Source organism: Vicugna pacos, chromosome 22, assembly GCF_048564905.1.
Source record: "Vicugna pacos chromosome 22, VicPac4, whole genome shotgun sequence".
Classification (NCBI taxonomy): domain Eukaryota; kingdom Metazoa; phylum Chordata; class Mammalia; order Artiodactyla; family Camelidae; genus Vicugna; species Vicugna pacos.
The window spans coordinates 14,399,124-14,420,600 of NC_133008.1; the positions used below are offsets into that span (position 1 = coordinate 14,399,124).

Here is a 21,477-nt window from a genome sequence, read left to right on the forward strand (position 1 = left end):
TGAGGAGGGTATAACTCAGTGGTAGAGTATGTGCTTAGCATGCACAAGGTCCTGGCTTCAATCCCCAGTACCTCCATAATAAATAAATAAAAACCCAATTACCCCCCTCCAAAAAAACAAACAAACAAAAAACCCATGGGCCTGGCACTAAGTGGCCTGTGGCCATCCTCCCCTTGACCCCTCAGGCTTACATTCTCTGCCGTAGTGATCCTCAGGGCTGTGGCTGACCCAGCACAGGGCAGGCCTTAGTCATCAGAAGGAAAATAAAGTAGGTCAGAACTTCACTGTCTGGGTGGTTAGAGAGAAGTCGGCACCTAGTAATTACTGCTGAAGAATTTCCTCTGTGGAAAACCTCCTGTGATTTGTGAACTTTCTTTCCCAGTGGAGGGTTTCCCTACACAGTTACATTTTGCTCAGACCCATTTATTTCTCATTAGCTCTGCAGGCTGTAAGCATTCACCATTGGACAATAGACGGAGGTGATGGCAAAGCTGGTTAGGGAGCCAGCCTGCTAGGAGACCTAGGAGCAAACTGGGAAATGAAGCCAGTGAGCTTCCTGGAGCTGTGAGGGGGTATTTCTCTGCTTTTGGTCAGCAGGCTGATTTTTGTCAGTGTATTAAAACTGGGGAGGTAGAGGAACCGTTTGCTTTGGCTGGTCCACGGTGTGGACAACGCATGCATCAGCACTGAGAACAGGAAGCGCCAACAGAGCCTGTGTGTCCTCTTCCGCAGGATCCTGAGCTACAACCAGCTGCGCTGCATCCCCGTCCACTCCTTCAACGGGCTGCGGTCCCTCCGCGTGCTGTGAGTACCCCCACACGGCTGCCACTTCCCTGGGGAACAGAGGGCGGGGCTGAGCACTCCTGGTCCCCACTCTCCTTGGCTCACAGCGCACTCCGCCCCCACCCGAACCTCCCCACCCAGCTCTCTGAATTTGCTCAATCTGGCAGAGAGAGCGAATGCTGAAGAGCCAGCCGTTCCTGGTTCCAGCCCACCACCTCCTGTGGAACCTGAAGCACGTCCCTAACCCCTCTGAGTTTCTTCCTCTTTATGTGCAAAATGGGATCCCTAGCACCACCTCCCTGTGGGGGTTAGGATGCGCAGTTACACAGCTCCGGTATACTGACGATCGTTGTTTCACAGTTGGTCCCCCTGGCTTCAGAGGGGCGATGTAAACACTGTGAACCTCTTCAGGGAGACCAAGCTCGTGGATCAGCGAGCACAGGCTGGAAGCCCAGGGCCGGCACACAGACAGCACTCCGTTAGCAACTGAGTCGACCCAGAGAGTATCTTGAGAGTTTTAATAAGTGGCCAGCATTTAAATACCAGGAGGTTTCTCATATAAGCCCTCATTTCTACACTGTCTTGGAAAATGGAGAGAACTGGCTGTCCCAGGGTTTCCCTCTGCCTTCCTGCAGGGCTGGGCAGTCCCGCCCCTTTGAACAGGGATCTGCAGTCTGCAGCCTTCATGCCAGCTCCCTTACAACTTGTCGCCTTAAGACACCTACGTGGCCCTGGCCTGCACATGGGTAGCGGATGGCCAACTGAGGCAGATGAGCTCTGAGCAAACACCAGATGGCCACGGAGTCCCCTGCTTTCCAGGCACGGCTCTGCCCTCCCCAGCTGTGTGTCTTCCCATCCATGAAATCACCCATGATAATGATGGTGATCGCCTCACAGGGTCGTATGAGGATTAAATGAGATACTGTATGTAAAGCACTTAGCGCAGCTCTGGCTCACGGGCAAACACTGTGCAAATATTCATTTGTTATGGCTCTTCTCACGTCAGCACTTGCAAGAGCAGGAATGGCACTCTACTGCCGCCCTTAACCGTAGGCCCAGCTGTCACCTGATTTTTGTGCCTTCTCATCTTGCACCTATTTTGTTGACAAGGGAGGACCTTTTGAATGATATTCCCGTGAGGACAGGGATGCCAGACCCTCTGCCCTCAAACCTATCACCTTCTTACCCTTCTGGCCCATTATTACTAGAAGAGTGATAACCATATTTTATGGGGCTTTTCATGGTCATTACCTCATACAACTTTCTGCAACAGTGCTCTGAAGTTGAGAGGACTATGCCCATTTTAAAGATGGGAAAACTGAGGCCCAGACTGGTCAAGTAACTGGCCCAAGATTCAGCAGTCAGGAGGTTGCAGACCCCGGGATCCTTCCCAGGACCCAGTGACAGTGGACAAACAGCACCCAACAAGCGGGTCCATTCCAGAGCCTCCAGGCTGGTGTGATTTATTGAGGCCCACGAAACACCAGTGTCAGCGACAACTCCTGCCACATGTCATCTGTGCTGTTATTAAAAATCAATTCTCTAGGGGCAAAGAAGTGCCTGCACCGACAGCGTGCAATCTGTTATTGTCACTTATTTATCATCCACCTTCTCTGGGGAGCTTGAGGATGGAGACATCAGCAGAACCATTTCCCTGCTTCAAATTGAGCACAGCGGGCTCGTCTCATTGGCTGGGGCTGGACCCGCTCCCCCCTCCACCTCCTACCATCCCCCCTTCAATCCCAACCTGTTGTCTCCTGTCCCAGTCTTCCGGTTCTGGGCACAGGTTTGCTGCCAGAGGGTGGGACCTGCCATTTTAATGGAATCTGTGTGTGTATGTTCATAATTGGAGCAGTTCTGGTTGGGGCAGCTCCACATGTGAGAGGGAGAAAGAGAATGTCTGCCTGTCCATCTGTCTGTTTGCCAGAGCAATGGGGCGCCCCTCACCCCCCTCTCCGGGGGTTCCTTCTTCCTCAGCATCTTGCTGGTCCTGCTGCAGAACCACGGCTGTCATTAGCTCGCCAGGAGTCCACACGCAAACCACTTACACTTGCTTCTTGAATTCAGCATGAGTAGGCTTTTCGCATCATCATTTTAGAATCATGGGATCTCTTGGATAAAAAGAGACTCTTAAAGGCCCTCATTCCAACCATCTACCTCAGTGGGGAGCAACCATTTCTGCATAAGGGCCAAAGCAGGAAAAATTTTAGTGTTTATGACCTACATTTCTTTTATGGTATTTGTATCCTTTCTCCTGGTAATTGCACATCTAGGAATTTTTACTACAGGCTAATCCAAAAAAAAAAGAGAGAGAGAAGAGTTCTCTGTATTAAGATCTTGGTTGCACTGTTATTTTTAACCTAAATTTTAAGCATTACCCAGCAGTGCCACAGTGGGGAAGCGTTCAAGGAAAGCACGAGGCAACCGGTTGATGAAGTGCAATTATTAAAAGAGGCAAAGAGGAAAACTAGGTAGCAGTGTGGGAACCTGTTTACCACTTAGCGTGATGTGGGGAAATAACCCTGATCGGTATACATGTTACAGCTGTACCTTGTGAACATGGATGGCAATGGAGAAGGACTGTAAGGGGACATGGGCAAATGAGAAGACCCTCTGATAGCGAACTGTTAATATAGTCGTTTCTGTAATAAGGGAAGACAAAGTTGAAGATGAATGAAGACAGTAACATTTATAATTTGGGGGGTTGAGAAACAAAATAGGATTTAAAAATTTTTTCTATTGAGGTATAGGTTGATTTACAGTGTTTCTGATGTATAGCAAAGTGATTAAGCTTTATATATATACGTGTGTGTGTATACATATACACACACACACACACACACACACACACATATATATATACACATACTTTTTCAGATTCTTTTCCATTATAGGTTATTACAAGATAGTGAATGTAGTTCCCTGTGCTATACAGTAGGTCCTTGTGTTTATTTTATATATAGTAGTATGTATCTGTTAATCCCAAACTCCAAATTTATCCCTCCCCCTCCTTTCCCCCTTTGGTAACCATAGGTTTCTTCTGAGAGTCTATTTCTGCTTTGTATCACTTGTATCATTCTTTTAGATTCCACACAGAAGTGATGTCATATGATAGTTGTCTTTCTCTGCCTGACTTAATTTCACTTAGTCTGATCATCTCTAGGTCCATCCGTGTTGCTGCAAATGGCATTATTTCATTCTTTCAGAATACGATTTTTGAAATCAGAAATTGCAGCATCTGTAACTGCATTTGGACATTTGTATATCCTTTTGCCAATTCTAAAGAGTTCCATTAATTTGATTAAAATGTCAGAGACCCAGGGATGCTGGCAGTTTGGGGTGAGGGAGGAGAGTAAGCCTCAAGGTTCAGCCATAGACAAGGGCCAACAAGTCTTCCAGAAAGCAAGAAAAAAGACATGTGAGAGAGAGAGAGTGTGTGTGCGTGTGTGTGTTGGCGGGTGGATATGAATACATTTCAGAGACAGGACCTTGGTCAAGGAGCTCTGAGCACAAAACATTGTGTGAAAATAAGCTTTCCCTACTTTAGTCCTAATCTAAAAATAGCTGTGAGAGCACATTCTCATGGACATTCTAGTCCTTCTCCAGGGATCTGTGTGCTCCCTGATCTTTGCCCCACACTGAGCCACATGCCTTATATGCGTGTGGTCCCAACTGTCACGCTGCAGCCCCAGCCGCAGGAGGGCCACCTGGAGTCAGTTAGCGCTGGGAGGGCTGTTCCAGTGTGCATGTGACAGAGCCAACAGGATTATCATTCATCATCCTCCGTGTTTTCAGCTCCTAGTCCCTGAAATATGCGGTGTATGCACATGGGGCTGTTCTTCACTGTTCAGCCAGTGCCTGGATTCTCTCTACGATGTCTCTGCCTAGGGCTCCATTTGCCCTTTGCCTGATTACCTTCAGAGACCGGGAGCGCGTTCCCTCCCTTCCCAGACAACCTCGTTCCATTTTTGACTGAGGGGGCTTCAAGATGGCCAAACAGAAGGATGCAGAACTGACCCTCTCCCATAAATACATCAAAATAATTTTCGACCAGCTGTTGAACATCAGACAGTTCTGGTGAGCCAGAAGGTGACTCCTTGTGACCTTCAAATCATGGCCCTGGTTTGACCCTTTGGTGCCTCCAAAAAAAAAAAGTTTAATTTTGAATTTTATAAATGAGGAGTGAGTCTTAGAAATTATTCTGTCCACACCACTCATGTCTAAGACAAGGAGATAGATTCAGAAAGGTTGAATGACTTGCTCAGGATCATTCACTTATTCATCCTTTCCCTAATGACTACTGTGAGTTAAATGCTGCGCTAAACACTAGGGGCGGAAAGAGGGAATGAAGCACAGTTCCTGCTTTCAGAGAGGTCATGGTCTGGAAAAGGAAACAGACAAGGAAGTCGGCAACACAGTACAGGGGGATATCTGTGGAAGAGCCACAGAAATACAAGTGAGAGGATGTAACCCAGAGTTGGCCGTCAAAAAGACTTCCTGAAAGATATCGCATTTATTCAGCCGTGACCATACGCTGCACACTGGGCTGAATGCTTTAGTGACATCATCATATTCACTCTTCCCATCAACTCTAGGAAGAATATCCCACTATTATCCCCATTTCCTAGATGAGGAAACAGAAGCTTGGCAAGATTGAGTAGCTTTCCCAAGGTGACACCACCAGCACAGAATCAAGTTGAGGTTTGAAGCCGAGACTTGCTCTCAGAACCACTGCTCTTAACTCCTGCTCCCAAAGCTTAGCCTGAGATGCCAGGTGGAATTACTTAAATAGGGATAGAAGTGAAGAACATTTCAGGGGTGGCAGGGTACAGCTCAGCAGGAGAGCTCATGCCTAGCATGCATACGGTCCTGGGTTCAGTCCCCAGTGCCTCCATTATAAATAAATAAGCCAATAAGCCTGATACCTCCCAAATAAATAAACAAGAAACCGCTGCTTAAAATTTTTGTAATTAAAAAAAACCCAAATCCCCAAATAGACAGAAGACCTAGATAAGCAATTCTCCAGTGAAGGCATACAAATGGCCAATAGGCACATGAAAAAATGCTCAGTATCATTAATTATCAGAGAAACGTAGATCAAAACTGCAATGAGGTATCACCTCACACCAGTCAGAATGGCCGTCATTCAAAAATCCACAAATGACAAATGCTGGAGAGGCTGTGGAGAAAGGGGAACCCTCCTACACTGCTGGTAGGAATGCAGTTCGGTGCAGCCGTTATGGAAAACAGTATGGAGATTCCTCAAAAAACTAAAAATAGACTTACCATATGACCCAGCAATCCCACTCCTGGGCATATATCCAGAGGGAATTATTATTTGAAAAGACACATGCACCCCAGTGTTCATAGCAGTGCTATTTACAATAGCCAAGACATGAAACAACCTAAATGTCCATCGACAGATGAGTAGATAAAGTTGTGGTATGTATATATATGTATGTGTATATATACATGTATATACACATACACAATGGAATACTACTTATCCATAAAAAAGAATGAAGTAATACCATTTGCAGCAACATAGATGGACCTGGAGATCATTATTCTAAATGAAGCAAGCCAGAAAGAGAAAAATACCATATGATATCACTTACATGTGGAATCTTAAAAAAAGGACACAAATGAACGTTTTTACCAAACAGAAACAGACTCACAAACATGGAAAACAAACTTATGGGGAAGGGGGTGGGGAAGGATGAATTGGGAGTTCAAGATTCGTAGATAATAAGTACTATATATAGGTAAACAGCAAGTTTCTGCTGTATAGCGCAGGGAACTATATTCAGTATCTTGTAACCTGTTATGAAAAAGAGTATGAGAAGTAATCTAGGTGTGTATACATATGACTGAAACATTATGCTGTACACCAGAAATTGACACAACATTGTAAACTGACTATACTTCAGTTTTTAAAAACGGAGGGAAAAGAGGCAAAGGAAATATAAATTCCCCGACAGAGGCCCAGAAGTCAGGAAGGGCGTGTGCCCTGGGGATACATCAGAACCTCCAGGTGCGGCAGTCCTGGAATCCCAACACGGGACTCACTGCTACCTTTGAAATGATACCTCTGCGTAAGGTTTCTACTCTAGGTGGGTCATGCCTTGAGAGGAGTGGCCCGAAATACGTCCAAGAACATGGAGGGGGAAGGAGTCGTGACCATGCTTGCAACAACCCTCGCTAACATCGTGTGCGGGCCCTGCATGGAGTCCTGCTCCAGCTGAACCACTTGCATTGTATCTTTAAATCCTTACAACCAGCTTAGCAAGCAGTATATGAGATCCCTTCCTGACTAACGGGAAAGTGAATCAGTTCAAACCACCTCAGGCAGAAAAAGAGAATGTATTGATGCAGGTAACTGAAAAATTCAGAAGAACAGTCAGTAGAACATTAGGTTCTAGGGCTGGACGCAGGAACTCCAGTGGTACTGTCGGAAATGTGTCTCTACCCCTCAAGATGAAACTACCAGAGAAAGCCCCGGAAGTGCCTCTCGTTGGCCCGCTGAGGCCACATACTCAGCCTCAGCCCCATCGCTGTGACTCCGGTTGGGCAGACCTGGGCCATAGCTCTGCCCATGAGGCCAAACCACTTGGACTGAGAAGTGAGGAGGGGCGAGTCCCCAACAGAAGACGGAGGAACCACTACAAAAAAGAGGAGAGTGATGTTGATCAGCGCACACCCTCAAACAAGTATCTACCACAAGGAGATGCTAAGAGTTCCTCCATTTTAGAGATGAGAAGACTGAGGCACAGGAAGAATCAGTCCGTTGTCTCAGGTCGCACAGACAGGGATTATCAGAACAGGGATTTGAACACAGGCTGTCTGGCTTCATCACCTCTTTGTTTAACTAGGGCTCCCTTCGCAGCCCAGGGGACGGTGCCCAGAGGCACTAAGGAAACCCCCAGGTCACCCGGGAGTGGCCTGGCTTGCTCAGAAGAGAATTCAACCCCCCACACACACATTTAGGACAAGGACATTCCTGCCATCTGTCATACACACTGTGAGCACCTGGGGATAGGCAACCCAGCGTGGACGGGGGTGCTCTTGCCCTCCTGTTGCTCTAATAATGCCCTCAGCTGCATCCTGAAATTCCCTGGTCTGCTTTGACACCTCCAAAGAGTCAGGGGGGAGAAAGGCGTCCCAGGCGCTTAAGGATGAGTCATTCTGAGTTCAGAGTTGTCCGCCAGCCCCGGGCCCCAGTGAGGTGTACAGGAGAAGGCGAGGATAGAGGGGGCACAGTTGTCCCGCTTCCCTGGCATCCGTTAGGAGGGTGGTTGGACGTGCAGGAGTCCTCCTTGGGGGGCCAGACCAGGAGCAAGAAGCTGCAGTGTGGGCAGGTTTCTTTAGCATTGTCCCAATAAATTACAGCCCCGTTACTCTGCAGTTTAGAGAGATCTCAGCGGCTCAGCTCATCATAATGGGTGTGTGACGTGCAGGAGTCACAGCACCAAAGCTGCCTCTGGGTCATTTGGTGTTTTTGAATTAGGGCTTTGTGCCTCTCCAGGGGCCCGAGCTGCATTCGGAAATGACTAACAGTGGGGCTGGGTGCGTTTGCCAAACAGCAAGCAGCCGTGGAGTCATCCAAGCTAATAGCAGGCGGGAGCCGGTGTGATTTATAAATAGCCACATGAATGAGAGACTAAATGGTACTGATGAAGGAGCTAAGAAGTGCTTCCCGCCCCTTACCCAGGATGGTGAGGAGCTACCAGGAACACTCTTCAGAGGACTGGTTACCCTCATCCTATTTCCTGGCTGCCCAAGTATTGTGGACAGCTTTCACCCTGCCCCTCAAGGAGACCAGGGATCTGGGCAGAGGGGGAAGGGGAGGTGCTTATGGTAATGAGGGGACAACTAAGTGTGGTCCAGAGGACCAGGAACAGCAGCATCACCTGGGAGCGTGTTAGACATGCAGCATCTCGGGCCCACTAAATCCGAATCTCTGGGAATGGGGCTCAGAGATCTGCATGTGTATTAGCGCCAAAGCTCAGCCAGCTTGAGCAGCCCTGTTCACCATTAAGTGTAATTAAGCTCATGTCTATATGTCAGCTGAAGACCCAGGGCAGGCCAGCCTCAGCTAAAAGGAAAGCAGAAGAGCAGATTCATAAGTTATCATCCTGTTTACACTTCCATGGTCAACGTTCATCACCTCTTTGTTTAACTAGGGCTCCCTTTGCAGCCCAGGGGACGGTGCCCAGAGGCACTAAGGAAACCATTGAGTTTCTGCCACTGTCACCCACCTTGCGTTTCACGGGCCAGATCCAAAGTGAGTCATCAGTTTGGGGATCCTTTGGTGGGCCGTGGATGATTCATCCTTCCACAGAGGGAACAACCCATGAATTGTGGATTTGCTCATGTTACTTGGGCAGTAGAGCCGTGTTTCTTCAATTTTTTTCACAGACCTGTTCTCCAGGCATTTATTGAAAGTTCAGTACGTGCCACCACTCTGCAGGTGACAATAGCTCCCAGCTACTCCCCCGCAGAGTGAAGAGAGGTGTGATTAATGCCAGGCAGGTTGCTGGCCTCTCAGACGTACTGTCGGAAAATGCACACAAGCTGGAGACCCACACAGGTGTGTAGCTGATGCCAGCTCTGCCCCTCAGGATGAAAGCCCAGCTCCAGGGAATCTCCCTCTGTCACCTGAACTGGGATTGATAGCATTTCTCCACCCCCTTAAAATCTCTCCAGGTGGATATGGAGAGAACCAGTTTCTTGGTCTGTATCAGACATTCTTCAAGACACTTTTATAAATGTTAATAATGGGTAACCATTTAGTGCTCAGAGAATGCCAGGCTCCACATGGACTGATGCACCCACAACCAGCTGCTGTGGCAAATCCTTTTACTTTCATTCCCATTTTACAATAGGAAACCAAGGCCCAGAGAGGGTGAGTAACTCAGCCCACAGTCACACAGCTGGTAAGCGGCAGAGTCGGGGTCTGAATGCACGCAGCCCAGCTCCGGAACTTACAGTCTCAAACACAGTTCTTCACATTACCTCTGAAAGCCCAATGTCTCCATTAGGTAGCCAGCTGTCTCTGTTTCAGGTGCAAAAATGGAGGCCCAGAGAAGGAAAGTGACTTACCCAGTGTTCCACAGCTGAAAGGGACTGGTTTCTGATTCCATCCCAAATCCGTCTAATTCAAAAGCCCATCTTTGTCTTTCCCAAACCCTCTACCCCCGACATCTCCGCTGCTGAGCTGGGCATGGAAACATCCGTGCCCCTGACGTGAAGGGGACGCCCCCTCCTGCTGCTGGTGGCAGGGCCCGGAGTGCGCAGAGGGGTGACTGGGCCAGCCTGGGACACCAAGAGAGTGTAGTGAGTTCAGAGCTGTTACCTTCTGATCTGTGCTTCTGCTTCAGAACCCTCCACGGCAACGACATCTCGAGCGTCCCCGAAGGCTCCTTCAATGACCTGACCTCTCTCTCCCATCTGTGAGTAGCCCTGTTTCTGCCCAGCGTGCATCTGCTCAAAGCAGAAAACTGTTACAATGCCAGGGAGAACGCTGTCACTGCTCTCATCTCAGGACAGTTCTCTCCATATGCACAGGGTGTGTTTTATTTACAAAAACACGTGCACATTGTCCACATTTTGTATCCCCTGCTTCAGATGCCTTCAGAGGCATCCTCAGTTGTGTGAACAATGTAAATATCTAATAAGAACGAACATAAAACTCTTATTATGTGCCAGACACTTTAGATGAATTATCTCACTTATTTCTTACAGCAAGAAGGTATTGGTATCCCCTCACTAGACAGGGTGAAGCTGAAGTTAAGAAAGGCTGAAGAATTGGTCCAGGGGTGGCACAACTAGTTGGTGGCAGAGACCTGGTTCAAAGCCAGGTTTGCCTGGTGCCAGAGCACATATTCTTTCTGCACGTGGCATCAGGTGGTACCTTCCCATTTACACAGGGGAGACTGGGGCCCACAAAACTACACCTCTGCCAGGGAAAGTGTTTCTCTTTGCATACCTCCTCTCTGGGTATTCAGTTATTTTTGTATTATGCACATATACTACAACAGTGATATGTTATGTACAGAGATGATGAGACATTCAAAAAATAGACACGTTGGGAGGGGCGTGTGCTTAGCATGCACGAGGTCCTGGGTTCAATCTCCCGTCCTTTCATTAAAAAAAAAATAGAAATGTTACAGGCTATGATGAAAAATAAGCAGAAGATTTTGTATTCTCTTCCTGGACAGCACTTGGAAGATGATACCATTTCTCTGCCCTACATTTTCAAGCGGAGAGGTGGAGGGGAGGAAAAACTTCCTTCTCTTCTTAGGATCTGTGGCCGGCCTGACATAAGACCGATTAACCAGAGAAAAACATACACAGTTATTTAATATTTTAATGTGTACATGGGAGTCTTCAAGAGGAAAATGAAGACCCAAAGAAGCCATTTAGCCCAAAAGCTTATGTACACTTTTACACAAAGAATTATAAACTAAGGGGCTGTGAGGAGACAAAGGGGCTGGGGCTAGGGCAGTAAATCATGAGACAGTGACTGGGAAGTATATGGGGGACACTGATGGAAGATGAGGGTTATTTTCATAGGTTTGTACAGATCCGTTTTAGTGACAGCGCCCCACCTCTGGTGATAAGCATGTTCTCTTCCTGGTGCAGGGAGGGCACCTTTCTCAAAGGAAATTTGGTCTGCGTTTAGGTAGAAGGGGGAAAGTCAGAGAGCCCTCCCTGCATCTGCTGTTTCTTAAGTGCCTTCAGCTCAAAACAGTCAATAGCCAAAGCAGCATAAGTGGGGGGGCGGCCTGTTCTGAACCCCTTCAGTGGACTGAAGCTGCTTCATTGGTTGCTGGGTATCAAATCCTTCTCTGCAGTACATCCTCCAGTGTACCCTTTAGCAGGGCAAGAGAGCCAGGTAATCCGAGGGCCAGAGGTCCAGGAAGCCCCCCTGGAGGTGTGGGGATTGGAGTCGAGTTGAGGATGGAGTCTCACCAGGATAGGTGAGAGCAAAGCCTCAGAGGTGGGAGGGACTTGGGTGGTATTGAAACATCCACAGGTGCTAGAGATACAGTCTGGAGTCATTGCCTTCGCCCTAGTGGAAATCAGGTCTCTGCTGGTCCTCCTGTGAGACACCCCTAGTTGAGCCAAAGTCTGAAAATTCTGCTTTTCCGAAGGCCAAGACCATAGAACCTGTGGGCCAAGCAGGGGGACGGGGGGACCCTGACTTCCTGCTCTGCCCCCTAGGGCGCTGGGAACCAACCCGCTCCACTGTGACTGCAGTCTGCGCTGGCTGTCGGAGTGGGTGAAGGCGGGGTACAAGGAGCCCGGCATCGCCCGCTGCAGTAGCCCCGAGTCCATGGCCGACAGACTGCTGCTCACCACGCCCACCCACCGCTTCCAGTGCAAAGGTAGGTGCTGACCCACCCCTGCACCCCTCCCTGCCCCTCGAGGGTCTGCTCTGTCTCCAGCCGTCTGTCAGAGCTGCGCATCTCATCAGGGGTGACTTCTAAAACCACTGCCCTCTTTCTTCTGTGGGTCACACGAAGACTCAGATGCTGAAACTGGTGTGAACCTGCGTCTAAGGGTCCATTTGTCATTCGCTGCCCTAAGTCCCTCTGCTGCCATTGACCTCTTACTCTACATATTTTTGCATAGTTAAGAAAATCTTTAACCTACATTTTTACCCAGCATCCTTAAAGCATAAGCAATTTCCCATTTTACGACAGCACGCTTTGGGCACGTAAGATTTTGACTGACTGCATGATTATGATAACAAACTACCACTGAGATATTATGTGGCCGGTATTATGTGAAGCACGTCTTCATGTGTTATTTTATTTAATTCTTACTTTCCATGTATTCATTTATTTCATTCCCCAACACCTCTGGGGTATTCTTGTTTTTAAAAATGAGAAAACTGAGGCTTACTGAAGTTAGATGACTTCTCAACATCACACAGTTAAGAGAATTCGAGGTCTTTCTGATTCCAGAGTGAGTGGTCCAGACCGCCAGGCTGTAACACTCCACCTTAACTTCTTGAACCAGTTCCTGGTTTTGAACTGTTAAGAGTATTTCCATTTTTTTTTCTTACCATGGCTGTATAAAGGTCTTTCTCTATTTAAAATTATGTCCTTAGATAAGATTCAGAGAACAGAAATTACTTCACCAAAGTATGTTTATTACTAAGATCTTTACACTTATTGCCAAATTGATTTCTAAAAAGGGTTGTAACCAGTTTATGCTCCCAGTAAGTGCATTTTTCGTCAGACTCTTGCATTATTTTATCTTATTTTGTAATCATGGCTAATTCAATAGATGAAAAATTTTATCTCCTTATATTTTGTCTTTGATTAGTGGGGAAACTTTTTTTTTCAAAAATTTACTTTCCATTTGTATTACACACACATGTGTCTGCTAATGTCCTTTGCTCATTGTGTCCCTGGGACACCTGGTCTCCCCGGGACAGATAATGTCCCTGTTGTAAGGTGAAGCCAGGGCTGGGCCAACTGGTGTAGATTCTTAGTCAAGCCATTCTGTTTACCGCGCCCACAAATGGTCAGACTCCCTCTGGGGTTCATCTCAACCCAGTCTCCAAATTGATGACTGTTATTCCGGGATCATTTCAAGTTCTGGCATTAAATAGGGCCTGATTATCTGGGGCTTCATCCAAGTTGGCTGAGCAGTGGGGCAGCCTCTGTTGCAAAGCCGTGTGCAGGGACAATGACCTCCCTCCCTCCAGCCCTTAAGCTGAGGAGAGCAGAATACAGCCGAAACTGGCATGGGTACAGAGTGTACCTGAGCACGGCTGGCCGTCCATCGTCAGTGTCACTGCTATGTCTTGTGGGGCCATTTCTTACTTCTTCCTGCCAACCCCAGGGTTCCGCAAGGCGTACTTCGTATGTGTGCCTTTGGCCCAGGCATTGCGCCCTCCTTAGCCTGGCACAGACTACTCCATGGGGAGGGAAGGAAGAATGGGAGTTCCAAACAGAACCCGGGCCCATGGCTTCCCGAACATAAAAAGTTACACAAGGGGTTTCTAATTATGGTGCATTGTTTGCAGATTAGCACCAAAATCGGATCAGGCTAATTACAGTAATTGATTTGACTGCAGAAGTGCTTCTGAATGATGTCCCACTGTGATCTTCTTTCTCACTGGATGATGGCTGAGTTAATGGGACTCTGGCTGGACTGGATGTTCTGGCTGAAGAGGGCCAGCTGCCCTCCGGGCATAGATGTGGAGGGGCCAGGAGCTGGCTGAGGAAGGGGCCAGAGCGAAGGGGAAAGGAGGTGTGACAGTGAGCCTACTTGGGGACCTGCCACCAACGCTCTGTGGTTTTGCTGTCCAGGGCCAGTGGACATCAACATAGTGGCCAAGTGCAATGCCTGCCTCTCCGGCCCCTGCAAGAACAACGGGACGTGTAGCCAGGACCCTGTGGAGCTGTACCGCTGCGCCTGCCCCTACGGCTACAAGGTACGGCCGGGGGCCCCGACTCCCACCATCCCCGCCCAGGAACAGGCGCTGTGCACTGCTGCCCCTCCCTTCTCCGAGGCCAGCGAATAACTCCACAGATCACCTCCACATGGCACTTGCAGCAACACTTCTGGCCTTCCCAGAGCTGGTGGGGGCTGCCCAGCTGTCTCCTATTCATGCCAATCACAGAGAACCCCAGAGTCCTGACAGTGAGGCTGCGAGATAAGGAAGAAACATGATATTTGTATTTTCTTTCTTGAATATGGGGAAATGAAGACTCAGCTATAAGCACTTCCAAGCAAAGGCATCCCCTGAACCACCATCCTGACTTCTTCCTTCCAAGGGGATTCCCTATTCCGCCCCCACCTCCCCTCCCTGCCATCAGGACAGCCAGCCCTGAAAGTACCGGTTCCAGCTTAAGGAGAGTACAGGGATGGGGGATTGAAAGCCTTAGGAGCTGCTACACCAACCCTCATCGTTGACAGGCTCAAGTCAGCCAACAGGGGCATGGAGATCTCAGTTCTCTGGTCTCCCCAGAAATCCAGGCTAATTCCAGAACAATCCTTCCCTCCCTTCTTCTCACCCAGAAGCATCCACACACATTATCCCACCTCCCTGCTAACATCTGTGAAGTATGGACAGTGTGCCAAGCACTCTGCTTGGCATTTTTACTCATCTTTTCTCTTTAAACACTCCCTGGGAGGAAGGACTCATTAATTCCCAGTTTACAGATGTGGCAACTGGGCCCCACGCTGTTGACAGGGCTTGACTCATTGTCCCAAGTTTGTAAGCAGTGGGGTTGGTTTAGGACCCCGGTCTATGTAATTCCAAATCCCCCCCTTCCCCTGGAGTGTTTCCTGGATAGCTGAGGCCCTCGCTGTGCCTAACCAGCTGGGGTGGGGCTGGGGTGTCAGCAAAGCCACGACTGAGTCCTCTTTCCCAGACTCCAGCCTCCCCAGGGCACCCGTCTGAAAGCCCGAGGCAAGCTGAGAGTTTCCAGACAGTCCGCAGCCTGTCTAACGCACGCGCCTGGTACCAGCTGAGTGGGAGGGAGCTGGCGCCCCCGGGCCTCCTGCCCCCCGGGGGATTTGTGTGTGTAGTGACAGGCTTGAGGGACAGACTGGCTCTGGGGATTGAGGCTCCCTGGTGGTTTTCTCAGCCGTAGACGTGTTCCAGCAGACAGTGTCAGAGTGCCACCTACGGGCCGTGGATAAGAGAGCCAGAGTGTTCCTTTGAAGCCAGTGGGATGCCCCCCTCTCCCCCACCACCTCCCGCCCTGCGCAGCCAACCTCAGGGCTTCTAACTCATGGGACTCCCAGACCCATGCCCCTGCACATACACAAACCACACACACACTGTAGGGGAAGAGGAGAAATTAAGCAGACATGCTCAGGAGGCCTGGATCCTCAAACTGCCTCATATTATTCAGTGGAGAAAACTCAGGCTGTGCAGTTACACAGAGTTGCAGGTGTGGGTCCCGGCATTGTCATGTCCTAGCTGTGTGGTGATGACCAGTGGCTTCACCTCGGGCTTCTCAGCTGCGAACTAGGGCCTGTCACACAGGCTTGCTGTGAGAATCAGATGTATTGTAACATGCGCAGTGCACCTACAACAGTAAGTACTCAGTAGCTGTCACAAGGCTGCCTCTTACCGTCGCCCTACATGCTGGTCCCTAATACCAGGGTTTGGGGTGGGCCACCAGGAGCAGGTGGTGTGTTGCTGGTTTCACCAGGGATTCTCAGCCTGTGACACTGAACTCTCAAGGATTGTCAGCTGCTTTCCTAGAACTGTGACATGTATTTATAGCACCCCCAATTCCATACACGTGCAGTTAGCTTTTTAAGCATCAACTACGGGCCGGGTACCTGGACTGTATACATTCATTCCTTCCTCTGATTTTCATCATCACCTGATGAGGTGGGTGGTGTCATCCCTATTTTAAGGATAATCACTTCAAATTCAGAGTCTCACTTTCCTCTCTTTAAATTTGGCCTGAGTCTGAAAGTCCTGGAGCCAGGCTTGAAGCCCCAGCCTTCTTCTCACTACGCTTGATGACACGGTGAAGCTGAGCTGGCCATCAGTGTCAGAACAGAGAGGGTGTTTTGGACTTTGCTCACCAGATTCTGTACATCTTGTAGACTTTGGAAGAAACTGAACAGAGGTTTTGATATTTAGGAAGCTGTAGGGCCAAGGCAGGTATAGGATGCATTGTTCCTGCTGCAGCTGCTGCTGCTGATGGTGGTGGTGGTGGTGGTGATGATAATGGTAGTGGTGGTGGTGATGGTGGTGGTGATGATGGTGGTGATGATTATGGTGGTGGTGGTGGTGATGGTGGTGATGATGGCCCCAACAACAGTACCATTAGCAGCTAGCATGTATGAAGTGCATACTGAGTACTAACACTGTACTAAACAAAGTACATGCATCATCTTGCATTCTCCTCATTAAAGCCTTAGGAGGCAGGTCCTAAAATGATCTTCCTTTTACGGTTGAGGAAACTGGGCATAGTGGATGAGGGAGTCAGGCAGAGCTCAGAGCCAACTGATTCCAGAATACATGCTCTTGGCCACTGCATTCACTGTCCATTGGCAAGCACCATGATGGCAGGGCGTGACTCGTGTGGATGATTGTCCCTAGCCATTTATGACCTGCCTGGACTCCAGGACGGGGTGGGGGGGGTATGACTGGGAAATCCCCATCACTGTCGAAACGGCTTGACTGAGTGTCCCAAGCCCTGGGGAAGAACACCGGCAGGACCTCCTGGAGCCTGTTCCCACCGGATCGCATGGCCTCGGGCAGCTCCGGCTCCCCTCCTCACCTTGGCTGTGTAATGCAACGGACTGAACCAGGGAGGGTCCTTTAATTGCGGGTTGCATCTCACCCTTCCTCCCAAGTTGCTTCCCCCTGCTCTCTTTCCTGCCAGGGTTGAAGCCCACCCAAGCAGAGCGACTGAGGTCGTAGTTCTGTGTGAGTTGCTAATTTGGCAACAGTCACCAGACACCCGCAGAATGAAGCTCAAAGTACAGGCATTTATCTAGCCATTCCCAGATATCTCCATTTTTCCATCCATTAGCGAGTGACCTTCGGAAGCCACAGTATTACATAAAAAGCATGGCAGCCACTGTTTAATGTTTAGTAGCAGCTACTATTAATCTGTTTTAATGCCAGGCCTTTAAGAAGCAGTGTAAGTGCTTTATCTCATTTAATACCTTTTTTTATTGAAGTATAGTTAATTTACAATGTGTTAATTTCTGATGAGTAGCATAGTAATTCAGAGATACATATATGTATATATATATATATTCCTTTTCATATTCTTTTTCATTGTAGGCTCTTACAAGATTTTAAATATAGTTATCTGTGTTATACAGTAGGATTCTGTTGTTTATTTTATATATACTAGTCAGTATCTGCAAATCACAAACTCCCAATTTCTCCTTCCTTACCCCCCATACCCTATCTGGTAACCATAAGTCTGTTTTCTATGTCTTTGAATCTGTTTCTGTCTTGTGTCATACAATACTCTTAATCATCCTCTGAATTAAGTTGTATTATCCTCTTTTGATAGGTGAGGAAACTGAGGTTCAGAAAAATTGAAAAATGTACCCAAGCTCGCACACCGAGGGAGCACATGTGCTAAACCCAGAACTCAGCTCTCTGTTGCAGCAAAGTCTATCCCCAACCACTCCACTAGGAACTGATTCTCTATAAACCTCACTTTTCCCACCTATAAATGGGAATAACTACTCACTGCAGAGCTGTTTTGTAAGCATAGTAAGAGGTCATATGTGGACTGGGCCTGCCTCAGTGCCAAGGTTCAGGAGACACTTAACGAAGGATAGCTGTTTTGCCACTATTCTAAGACTTGAAGAAACCAGATATACATTTTGGCTGTTTCTTCTTCAGCCATTTAGCTTCAGACACAGATGTTCAGTGTCTCAGAGCAGTGCTTCTCACACTTTAAGGTGCACAAGAATCACGTGGAGACCTCGTTAAAGTACAGGTTCTGATCCGTTAGCTCTCAGATCAGGCCTGAGACTTGTATGTTTAACAAGCTCCCAGGGGATGGCAATGCTAGTCGTCCAAGGACCACACTTTGAGTAGCAAGGTCTTCAAGCTGCCCTACCGGCCCCATCTCAGAAATGGGTTTTCGATGGGGGTAGCTTTTCCCAAGCTCCTGTAAAGGAAGCTAGAAGCCCCAGCCGTGTCCTTTACCCTTGACACACACACACATACACCAGGGAAGGGGATGTGGCGGGTAGCCAAGGAGCATCACAAATCTAGCGGGTTTGAGAAAACAGAGACTGAAGAGCGTTGAACTGAGCTGACTGGCTAGGCACTGACAGTAGTGATTGTTTCTCAAGAACATGCAAGTGACAGAAATCCCCACCTCCAGGCCCAGTTACCACATTACCATGTTCTAGGCGCTGCCTCCTGGATTTCAGTGCTTGGGGGCTAGAGGAGACACACCCGCCCCCACCTCCACCCCTGCCCCCAGGGGAGGAATCCACCTGGAGTCCCTGGTACTTAAGAGTCCCCAGAGCAGAGAGGCTGGTCCAGGCAGGGGCCAAGGGGACCCTGCCTTGACCTGCTCAGGGTTCTCCTGTCCTGCAATTCACGGCCCATTCATCCGGCACCACCACCACCAGCACACATCCATACACTCCTGAACTATTCAGCAGCAACCAAAAACCCGAGAAAGCCTTTTAATCGCCTACATGCAGCCCTACCTCAGGCCCCCATCATCTCCATGATCGTTATCTGAATCGCTCTCAGTTACGGTGCTACCATTACTTGCCGGGTGCCTCATGTGAGTATGGCTTCTCATCATTCGTTAGCCCCCGTAAGGTAGATATTATTCCCATTTTACAGATGAACACAAGTCTCAGAACTAGTCGTTTCCTCCAGGCACACAGCAGCCGCCAGACTAGAATGTGCACTCAGACCTCCCTAACGCCCGAGCCTGTGTTTTGAGAGGGGCGGGGTGAGTGGCCGGCACCGAGCATCCGAGCGCTGGCTTTGGACCAGGTGTCTGGGTTCAGCAGCTGCCTGTTCCACTTACTGCAGCGCGATCTTGGTTACCCCACCTCACCCTCCAAGTCTGCCTTCCCTGTCTGTGTAAATGGGGGTGATAACAATCATACCCATCTCACAGGGGTGTGGAGAACACCCCACGCCATCATGAGTGTGAAACAGCAGGAGGCATGGACTGGAGAGCGTGCGCCATAAACGGGAGTGAGGATGGGTGCTGCCGCTTCCCTCCACACACGGGCTTTCTGAGAGGGATCCCGCGCTGCTCTGGGTTAGGACGAACCCAGATCTCACCCCAAACTGCATCTCCTTCTCCCCTCCGAGAAACCTCTGGCGGGCCCTTCAGCTGTGACGGGGCCTGGAGAGACCCACACAGACGCGGCTGTGCCTTCCAGCAGCTGGAGCCGGGGCCTGAGGCTCGCGCGTTTGAGACCGTAGGAGGAAGGCAGAGGCCTGGGCACGGCTGACAGCAGCGTCCAGCCAGGAACCCCGGTCCCACTTGTCACGGGCACTGGCGGTAGCAGCAGAGCAGGGAAGTGGATTTTCCCGGGCAGATGGCGAGCAGGTGGTGTGGCAGTAGGGAGGCTCCCATGCTCATCCCCGCCTGGCATGGTGCCCACCCCGTACCCACAGCCCAAAACAAACGCAGCAGCCTCCCCGCCAGATCCCACAGGTCCTCCAGGGGACTGCTTGCCAAGACTTGGGCCCGCTGCTGGTCCATTGATCCCAGGGGAAGAGCTGGAGGCAGAGGACCAGGAGTTGCCTGCTCCCTGAGATGCTGGGTCTTAACGTGTAGTCTGCGCCATGGCCTCCCTCCACCGGGCCTTTGCCCTGGCCATTCCTTCTGCCTGGCAGGCTCTTCCCCACCCACCACACGGTTGGCAGCTTCTCAGCCCAGACATCCCCTTCAAGGGGGCCTTCTCCAGAGGAATCCCACTCACCCCAAAACTCTCTCACACAGGGGATCTCAGTCTGGCCTAATGTGAGGACCACCTGCAGAACTTCAGAGTAAATACCAACACCTGGGCCCACGTCAGGCCAAAGATGACTCTCTGGGGGGTTGTCACTCCAGAGGGCCAAGGTCTGCTGGCCATACTTCAGCCTGAATCTGCCCCACTCAACTTGTGGGTCATGGTTAGGTCTCGGCGAGGCCAGTGGCACCTGCAGAAGGCCTGCTGTATGCTAGCTGTGTCGTGGAACGTTCAGCGCTTCCTGCTGTGAAAGGTCTAGTTTCATTCTGGTAAGAGCTCTATGAAGTAGGCTTGGAGAAATTGAAAGGCTCATACAGGGTCAAGGTCAGCCAACCAGGAAGAGATGAAGCCGGAATGCAAAACTAGGTCTCCCTGGATCCAAAGCCCGTGCTCTTGGGCAATGGGTTAGGAGAGCGAGAAGGGACTGAATTCTGGGCAGGAGTGGACTGGGGCCCAGACCCCTGAGTCCTGCATTCCTCCCTTTCTCACTGCGGAGTGACCAAAGGCAAGTGCTCCCTTGGGCTTTCCCCAGGCCACCCAGCAGGCTTGTCACAGGACCTCCATGTGGCCATCTCCCTGGCCTCCCCGCAAAGGACCCCAGGGGTCTCTTCGTCATGGCAGCCACTGGAAGCCTCCCTAACCATGTGCTTCTCCCTCCCCCGTTCCTCAGGGCAAAGACTGCACCACGCCCATCAACACCTGCATCCAGAACCCCTGTCAGCATGGGGGCACCTGTCACCTGAGTGAGAGCCACAAGGACGGCTTCAGGTAACAGCTCCCCTGGGGCCTCCCCTCCCCACAGCGGGCTGTGTGGTCAGGCTTCGGGGCGCCGAGGATGCACGGCTGTGTTCACGGAGGGCCTACCGTGCCCAGCCCTTGATGTGAATGAGTCCGAGGTTCTTCACAGCCTACAAGGGGGCTGCTACTGTCCCTTTTGTCCAGATAAGGAAGTTGAAGTATCCCAGGGGTAAATCATTTGTCCACATTTAACACTGCAAGCACCGGTACAGGGATTTAAATTCAAGTGGTCCATCTCCAGAGCAGGGAGGACTCCAGGGGAAGCTAGAAGCTACAGTTGCTGGCTAAAGTCAGAGCAGGATGGGATGATGGATGAGATCTGCCAGCGTGTTAATTCCACCACTCTTGTCTGTGTTATAAAAAGCAGTAATGGTAGGTGACGTTGATTAAATGCTATTATGTGCCAGGCCCTAGCCCTAAATCTCATGTAAATCCTCACAA

At 49.7% G+C, this 21,477-nt stretch overlaps 1 protein-coding gene across 2 annotated transcripts in view; it reads left to right on the plus strand.

The window, feature by feature from the left end:
• SLIT3 (slit guidance ligand 3) overlaps positions 1 to 21,477 on the plus strand; it is a 572,835-nt gene that overhangs the window by 521,676 nt on the left and 29,682 nt on the right. For both annotated transcript variants that reach the window (XM_031689760.2, XM_072947253.1), the window contains 5 exons: positions 733 to 804; positions 10,164 to 10,235; positions 12,010 to 12,173; positions 14,112 to 14,236; positions 20,909 to 21,006. In XM_031689760.2, the coding sequence (XP_031545620.2) occupies positions 733 to 804; positions 10,164 to 10,235; positions 12,010 to 12,173; positions 14,112 to 14,236; positions 20,909 to 21,006 (531 nt within the window). The remainder of the gene's footprint in view (positions 1 to 732; positions 805 to 10,163; positions 10,236 to 12,009; positions 12,174 to 14,111; positions 14,237 to 20,908; positions 21,007 to 21,477) is intronic.